Source organism: Oncorhynchus tshawytscha, linkage group LG12 (assembly GCF_018296145.1).
Source record: "Oncorhynchus tshawytscha isolate Ot180627B linkage group LG12, Otsh_v2.0, whole genome shotgun sequence".
Taxonomy (NCBI): Eukaryota; Metazoa; Chordata; class Actinopteri; order Salmoniformes; family Salmonidae; genus Oncorhynchus; species Oncorhynchus tshawytscha.
In genome coordinates this window covers 52774691-52783562 of record NC_056440.1, presented here as the reverse complement: position 1 = coordinate 52783562, position 8872 = coordinate 52774691, and the positions used below count along the sequence as shown (strand labels likewise).

General features: G+C 44.2%; 1 protein-coding gene across 1 annotated transcript; it reads right to left on the bottom strand.

Annotated features, from left to right (window-relative positions):
- Window positions 1–811: 811 nt before the first annotated feature.
- On the bottom strand, window positions 812–8473 carry LOC112263462 (photoreceptor cilium actin regulator-like). Its single transcript, XM_024439713.1, has 2 exons — window positions 4652–8473; window positions 812–2149 (listed from the first exon to the last, which is right to left on the bottom strand). The coding sequence occupies exons 1-2, from the start codon at window positions 8032–8034 to the stop codon at window positions 2029–2031; spliced, it is 3504 nt and encodes a 1167-aa protein (XP_024295481.1). The 5' UTR covers window positions 8035–8473; the 3' UTR covers window positions 812–2028.
- Window positions 8474–8872: the final 399 nt, after the last annotated feature.

Sequence of the window (8872 nt, the reverse complement as noted above, 5' to 3'; positions counted from 1 at the left end):
GGCTCCAGGTCATCTACAAGTCCATGCTAGGTAAAGCTCCGCATTATCTCAGTTCACTGGTCACGATGGCAACACCCACCCGTAGCACGCGCTCCAGCAGGTGTATCTCACTGATCATCCCTAAAGCCAACACCTCATTTGGCAGCCTTTCGTTCCAGTTCTCTGCTGCCTGTGACTGGAACGAATTGCAAAAATCACTGAAGTTGGATACTTATCTCCCTCACCAACTTCAAACATCTGAGCAGCTAACCGATCGCTGCAGCTGTACATAGTCTCTCGGTAAATAGCCCACCCAATTTTACCTACCTCTTCCCCATCTGTTTATATTTATTTACTTTTCTGCTCTTTTGCACACCAATATCTCTACCTGTACATGACCATCTGATCATTTATCACTCCAGTGTTAATCTGCAAAATTGTATTTATTCGCCTACCTCATGCCTTTTGCACACAATGTATATAGACTCTCTTTTTTCTACTGTGTTATTGACTTGTTAATTGTTTACTCCATGTGTAACTCTGTGTTGTCTGTTCACACTGCTATGCTTTATCTTGGCCAGGTCGCAGTTGCAAATGAGAACTTGTTCTCAACTAGCCTACCTGGTTAAATAAAGGTGAAATCAAATTTAAAAAGATGCACCTGTGTAATGATCATGCTGTTGAATCAGCTTTCTGATATGCCACACCTGTCAGGTGGATGGATTCAAAGACGAAAAGCTCACTAACAGGGATGTAAAGGAATGTCTGCACAAAATCTGAGAGAAATAAGCTTTTTGTGTGTATGGAAAATTTCTGGCATCTTTTATTTCAGCTCATGAAACATGGGACCAACACTTACATGTTGCATTTATATTTTTGTTCAGTATAAATGCATATCCCCATTCAAATGGTTGGCATGCAGATGCTGCATGGACTTGTCAACGGTAAAACTTGAAGACTTATCATTCATGATTAACAGTGAGAAATGTTCAGGGAGGATGACCACGAAAATGTGTTTGTAAAGTAGAGGTATAGAAACACATGTACAAAACGTGATTCGTATCTTCAGCTCTGGGGAAAAGGTATCCAGGGACAGGACAGGATGGTTTCATATACAGATCCACAGCCTCTGCTTAATTATATTAGGCTTCTTTTAGGATTAAAAAGAATTGTCCCAATGCAAATTTGCATGATAGCTAAGTAAGATATCTGCCACACAATTGTTTTCTGAATATGTGAATGTGACTGAAATGTTCTGAGAAAAGCAATAACAAATTTATTTTTTTCTGTGAAAATGAAATGCATTACAGTATGGGTTTGAGTCCAAAGTCAAATTTGTGCATGTATGAACATTTGTATAGGGGAACATGGTTAAAAAACAACAGAAATACATTGACAAACCAAAATAGGAAAGATGGAGATCAACATTAATGTAAATGTGTCACAAAGAGTTTATAAAACATTTCCCCAACTGAAAATAAAGAAATCTCAAATAGCTGGCTATGATTACACATATGTCATATTTCTTTCATTGTAATTTTGTTTGATAATCACACTTTATAGTTACATTTGGTTATTATTATGTAAATTATGCACCATCCTTAAGTGCAAATTAAATAGTCTTATTCCATGTTTTTTTATCTGTATCAAAGGCAAAACATTTATCTTTCAGTGACCATGTACTGTATGTCTGGAAGGAACTGTACATTATGATTGTTTTATCACTATGTGTTAAGTGTACTGTATGTGGAGCAAGTTGGTAAACATAAAAGTCTTTGTGCATTTGTGTTTATATAAATTGTGTTTTTATTTTGCACACACATACACATACAAACACACGAATGCACACACAAACAAACCGCATTGAAAAGAACGTAATAGATAAAACGTCTCTGAAGAAAATTAAAGGGAGGAGTAGTTAGTACCGGTACCACCCGGTAAAGAAGCTTTCTTGAATTAGCACTTGCTCTCTTCCCAGTGTAAACAAAATCTTAAATCCTCTGTTTATCCATAATCTGGCTTGGTCTTCTACCAACCCAGGCCCCTTATTCATAATGTAAGGCCCTGACCCACGATGCACAGGTCCGGGTGCGAGGCAGAGTGGGCATTCCCTCTGAAATCTGATTTGCTGTCCCATGACTCGTCTTCTCTGCTTGGCTCGTCCTCCAGCCTATGGGAGTAAAGCGAAGAAGTGGTTTGAGGATTAGAGAAATGGGACAGGTGTGTCAGCAACCAGTTAGCACCGGCTAAAAGAAGCTACTGTGAGTCATAGAGAAGTAATGCATAAGTTATTAGCTAGTTTTGTATAGTCTACATGGAGACAAATAGACGGCATACAAAACCCCAGTGTTATGATTTCCCCGAGGCAAGATCAGAATAAAGAAAACAGAAATACCGTAAAATACATTGTAATTAAAAATGGCACAGTCAGGGTACTTGAATTATTTTGTAATGCTATTTTATATTTAGCATCAGTTTTTTTATCTGCTGTAATCTCCTTACGGCTCTTCCATTTTTAATACAAAGCTCCCCTCTCTCCTCTCCTTGACCTTATTTCACCCTGCCCTCTCACCCTCTCTTTATCTTTCAAGCAGAATTTATTTTTTTACAACTTCAAGCCTTACAGAAAACACTGCACTTGGGGATTTTTTTTACAGTGTTTTGATTTTCCAATAGTTCAGGATTTACGTGACCTGAAGTAGTTTGAGTGTCTTGTAATTTTGACGGCCATATTGGACATTGAACTCAAGTGACAATGGTTATGTATAATCTTCAACCATAATTTCTTCTCATAGCTCAACGAAACCAGTAGGAGTCAGGAAAAATAATGTGCTCATAGTGTCTTAATTATCCATTAAATTAGCCCTCTATAATTTTTTAAATCAGACTGAATTCACAAAGAGTCAAGGCTGCACTTTGAAATACCATTGCAATGATTAAATAATTCCTCCTAATCATATGTTCAACTTCAGGTATGAGATAAATTAATAAAGGTGGAAATCTGTTAACTTCTTTAACATGCCGACAATTAGCTGACTTAAAGACGTCCTTCAGTGATTTTTCCTGTTGAAAAGCGATATCCCAAGTATACAGTAAAGTACACACACTAAAGGGTAAAAAAAAACATGTTTTGAGTAAAATAGTTTTTTTTAGACACAACTGCAAACTTAAAAAAGTAGGGCATTCAGGGACTTGGTCTGATGAGAATTTGTGATGTCATCTGCCTTTTTTTGCCAATTCAGGGACAAAATGAACTTTTTTTACATTTCTGTTTTTACAGGATTTTTGTTACATTTTACACAGATTTTACATACTGTAACATGGTACGTTTTTACACAGTTAAATAAAAAAGACAAGGGAAAATTGAAAGCCACCCCACCTCCTAGCCCTACATAGCCTTTTGTGAATTAAATCAGGTGTTAAATGAGGTGAAAAGGAGACTAGAGTACGAGGCATAGATCTGGGGAAGGGTACCAAAAAATGTCTGCAGCATTGAAGGTGGCCTCCATCATTCTTAAATGGAAGAAGTTTAGAACCACCAAGTCTCCTCCTAGAGCTGGCTGTCCAGCCAAACTGAGCAATCGGGGGAGAAGGGCCATGGTTCCTCTGTGGAGATGAGAGAAACTTCCAGAAGGACAATCATTTCTGCAGCACTTCACCAATCAGGCCTTTATGGTAGAGTGATCAGACGGAAGCCACACCTCAGTAAAAGGCACATGACAGCCCTCTTGGAGCTTGCCTAAAGGCAACTAAAGGAAACAAGATTCTCTGATCTGATGAAACCAAGATGGAAGCTTTTGGCTTGAATGACACCGCCACGTCTGGAGGAACCCTGGCACCATCCCTACGGTGAAGCATGGTGGTGGCAGCATCATGCTGTGAGGATGTTTTTCAGTGGCAGGGACTGAGAGACTAGTCAGGATCGAGGAAAAGATGAACAGATCAAAGTACAGAGAGATCCATGATGAAAACCTGCTACAGAGTGCTCAGGACCTCAGACTGGGGTGAAGGTTCACCTTCCAACAGGACAATGACCCTAAGCACACAGCCAAAACAATGCAGGGGTGGCTTTGGGACAAGTCTCTGAATGTCCTTGAGTGGCCCAACCAGAGCCCAGACTTGAACCTGATCGAACATCTCTGGAGAGACCTGAAAATATCTGCGCATCAACACTCCTAATCCAACCCGACAGAGCTTGAGAGGATCCGTAGAGAGGAAAACCTCCCCAAATACAGGTGTGCCAAACTTGTAGTGTCATACCCAAGCAGACTCGAGGCTGTAATCACTGTCAAAAGTGCTTCAACAAAGTACTGAGTAAAGCGTCTGAATACTTATATAAATGTGATATTTCAGTTATGCTAGAAACACAATTCCATTACACACTTGTTTGTAACAGGACAAATATAAGCAAATTATTATTTAGAGGATGATAATCACATTATGAAAACAGTGAATTATCTTGGTTCATATCGTTTCCTTCTTAGTGATCCTATACTACAGTGGGGAGGGAGTGTTGACTACAAAGACCGTGACAAGAGGCTTTCCCCTGTAAAACAAATACACATTGCAACACCCTTAATCATGGGCATGTATTTCATTTGCAAGGTAATTAATTAGCATTATTTTGCGTTTTGAAAGAGAGATTTAGACACAGGGAAACATTGACACTCACCCGTGTATGCTGATGGCCGGCTCACTCCCACAAGTCTCTGCAAATGAGACGATGGGTGCCCTGGACGGCAGGCTTAGACTGGGCCTCCTGTCCGAGTGGCTGCGTCGGATGAAAGGCTTGGGTCCTCGCACAGACGTAGGCAGCCTACCACGATTTCCCCAGGAAAGCGGGACAACACTACCACTGATGGAGGCCCAAGCCTGGGGGGGGCAGGGAACTGGGCAAGGCTGGGCCTCAAACAGTGAGGACGAGGCCGGGCAGAAAACAGAGCGAGCGTTACTGATCACCTGAGAGATAGCTGAAGCACCTGGGCTGGAGTCCTTGCTGCAGTTCTCACGTTTCCATCTTTGTACCCTTGGGGACGTTGGTGGTGAGGGTGCCTTGAAAGAATGTGTGGAGTCAGAAGAGCTGGAGTTTGGGGTCAATACTTTTCTTGAGGCAGGTGGGCTTGGAAGCCTTCTCTGAAGCGGTGGTGGGGTGGGAAGTTTGCGAATGGCCGGAGGGCTGTTTGTGGATGGGGGCGTAGGCTGCTTTCTGAAGGTGGTGGGACTGGGTAATCTTCGATGTAAGCCACTTGGGGTTGAAGGCGTGGAAGGCAGCATTCGGATTCTAGATACAGGCGGGGTGGCAGGTGGTTGGCTACTGATGGTTGAAGTGGGAGGCACTGTCTCAGAAGGACTGTCATCTCCCTGTCTCCCTCCTGATGCTGCTCGATTGGGAGAGGACCTTCTGGGCACAGCATGACCTTTCTCAATAGGAGACTCTGAGGAGTGCTGCAAGTGGATGATTTTTCTAGCTTGCTTGTAGAGAGTGGCCGCCTCCTCTGTCTCAGGGTCTACCTCCAGCTGACGCTCATCATGGCTAACTCTGGAACTAGCAGAGATATCCCGCCTTACAGTCCGGGCAGGAAACATGCTGCTAGAACCCTGGGGCAGGTTGCCTCTGCTGGGTAGGACTGACACAGAACGCATGGAGGCACGCATCTTCTGAGATGTTGTAGCCCTCTTGGGAACAGGGGATCGACCTCTACTTGCAATCCCATCATCTACATCGCTAACTGTGAGGCTCTGTGCACCTTCAAAGGAATTGTCCATCAAGACCTCAAGAGGAGGGGGTGGCAGACTTTCAAGGTCCAAATCATATGTCCTACAACTGCTGACCCCACTGTTCATTATGGCTTCAATGTCACCTACTCCAGGCATAACGTGAACACCACACTTTCGAACCCCTTTAAGAGGCCCCAACACTTTGGATGCCTCTTGTTTGGGCTCTTCCACCCCCTGGCTGAAGGTGTCAATCAGTCTTTTGACAGAATTCCTTCCCCGAAACAGTCCTGAGCATGGACGATGTGACAATGGAGGGCTAGGAGGTGGGGTGGCTTTCAATGGCCCCAATGTAGGGCTAGGTGGTGGGGTGGCTTTCAATGGCCCCAATGTAGGGCTAGGTGGTGGGGTGGCTTTCAATGGCCCCTTGGTGCTTTTCTTGTCTTTCTTTTTCTTTTCCTCCTCAATGTCCTTGCCTGCCCTGTGTTCCCCAGAGTCATGCTTCATAAGCCCTGCAATGTCCTGGATTGGAAGAATGTTGTTGTTCCTCTGCAGGGTGGGGCACAGACGATTGGATGCTGGGGACGTCACAGAATCTCCTGGGTTCTGTTTAGTGAGACCTGCCTTGGTATTCCCCTCCGTCCTGCCTTTGCTCATCCTCTCTAGCCTCTGACTAAGATCCTTCTGTGTCCTCTCTAGTTCAACCAGTGTTGGATCTTCACCTTTGCTGCGAACGGATTCTGCAGACTGTGAACGGTGCTCTTTAGGAACAGGAGTCTTTTTAATTTCCCTCCGTACAGAGGCTGCTCGTTGGGGCCTTTTTGGTGATCCCCCCTCTGTCCACTGGCACCTGGTCTTGGGGCTGTCTGTTGGTTTAGTTTTGGCACTGTCACGTTGTGAGGGAACAAATCGAATCCGACCACTTATGGCATCTTTCATTTTCAGGGTCATTTCCACATTTTGAGGGTTTTCTATGTGCTTGGGTACCAGGCGACAAGGTTGCTGGTTAGGACCAGATAGTGAAGCGTTAGATCGCGTCCTGCCACCTTGTCCCTCTTCTTCCCCCTCATCATCATCACCCTGCTCCTCACCATCGTCTAAGGAGGCCGATCCTTTATCCATTATGGTGCGCACTGAGTCTATGGAGTTGCTGTGGCTCACTTTCTTAATAAACTTTTGCCTTGGTGCCCCTTGCTGGACTGGGCTAGCATTAATGCCAAAAGGACTGTGAGTGGTTCGGCTGGATCCAGTGGACTCACAGCTTTCACAACGGAGTCGTCTTTCAGACCCAGCTAGTGACTCGCTTTCAGCCCCAATTCCACTGTCCTCACTGAACAATCCAGAGTCCTCTGGTCCGGGCTTACGAAGTGAGGCAGCCTCAATACGAGTCAGCAACTGCATCAGTCTTGTCTCCGCGGCATGCTTGGCTTTTAATTTATCCTCCAGCAGCTCAGAGACAGAGGTAAAGTACTCAGCTGCCTCCTCCAAGGCAGAGTCCCCAATGCCACCCACAGACTGGCCCACATTTTGCATCCTTTGAGTGGTATACTGAAGTAGCTGCTGCAAGAGATCTGGTGGAGGCTCAGCATTGATGGAACCAGATTTGAGAGGGGGAGAACTGGATAGGTTTTTCATTGGGCTTGGCCAGGCGAGATGCTCCCCATTGTCCTTCAGAAGCCTTTCACCCTCGTCTGCCATTTCCTCCAGCCCTCGGTTGATTTCCTCGTAGCGCATAGCCATGAAGGTCACCATTGGCTGCACAGACATCTGGGTCTGGGTTGCTTGGTCCAGTAGCCCCAGTAGAATCTCATATTTGCTGATACTTGGGTTTAAAAAGGCATAAGCAGCCTGGTGGGCTTTCACTAAAGGTTCTGGAAAGTCAACTTTCTGCTCCACAAGGGGAGCTTTTTTCTCCTTCTCTTTCTTTTTAGCTAACTTGACTCCTTTACCATTTTTCTTTGGCTTTCGTCCACCCTTTTTGTCAGCCATATCTTGCTTGTCTCCTTGTTTCTCTTTTCCATGTTGCCCTGTCTTATCTGTCTCTTGAGTCCCCACTATTTTATCCAGGATGACCCCCTCTGGAACCAACTCAGTCAGGGAGGGTCTCCTTTTCTGTGGGGTTGAAGGTGCTTCCTTCTGAACAGATTGGCTCTGCCCAGCCAGTCTCCTTTCCCCATCTCTCCTCTCCCAAGTGTCTCCTGTTCCAGAGGAGCCTCCACTCCCACCACAATCAGACTGGGACTCCCCTATGCTCTCTTTGCCCCCTGGTAGTAGTGTCCTGCCCCTCCCAAAGGTGGCATGAGCCACAAAATTGTTACCTTTAGATGGGGAGCATCCCATTGCAGCTGCTCAATTGATGTTTATATCCCGAGGGAACAAGATCTTAGCGAAATTCCCACAAATGCGGAAGGAAAGAAACCTCCACAAATGAAAGAAAATAATAGCCAAGGCCCTTAGCTACAAGCTGCAGCTGTCATTTTCAAATAGCTCCAATCCCCGAGAGAGTCATTGAGTCTGTCAGGTTCTTTATCCTTACAAAAAATACATCAACCAACACAAAACAGCGACAAATCCACAAATCCAATGGACAAATCCATTTTGAGTGTCCCATTTTCTCGCCTATCATACATAGGCTACAATGACATATCCGCATACCTGTTTTCATGTTTTTCTGTTGATTCCCTTTGCATAACGTCAACATCTCACAGCTTGTCCTTTGGAACAACAGCCCTGTCTGTGTACCTTGTAGAGGACGAGCAGCTGAAAGGATTAGATAGGCTTTTAGTGAACTCCACAGTATGCACATATGGCACCTTAATAAAGCAAAGAAAAACTCACACACTTCTAAGACCTTAAGCTCATTAAGGTAATCACGGCTGCTTTCAGGTGGCTTTTTATAGAACACACAACAATATCTCTCTGTTTAGTGTCCCAGTCAAACTCAATGGACTGCCAAAGGATATCGTATATACACTACCAAGTAACATGGACTGAATGCTCAAAATCAACTCCTACATTCTTATTGTTATATCAACTATTACAAGTGAATAAATTGTGGGGTTTTCAATTGAACTCCAACTCAAAGACTTTGATCATGCACATCATTATACATTACACAGTATACATGCAATCAAGAATTGGGTGTGTTTGTAAAATCAGGCTACTCATCACAAGGATA

Coding starts and splice junctions, on each gene's coding strand:
- LOC112263462 (XM_024439713.1), bottom strand. CDS start 8,034: ATGGGATGCTCCCCATCTAAAGGTAACAATTTTGTGGCTCATGCCACC. Junction 2,150..4,651: donor CCGGCCATCAGCATACACGG/GTGAGTGTCAAT, acceptor TTACTCCCATAG/GCTGGAGGACGAGCCAAGCA.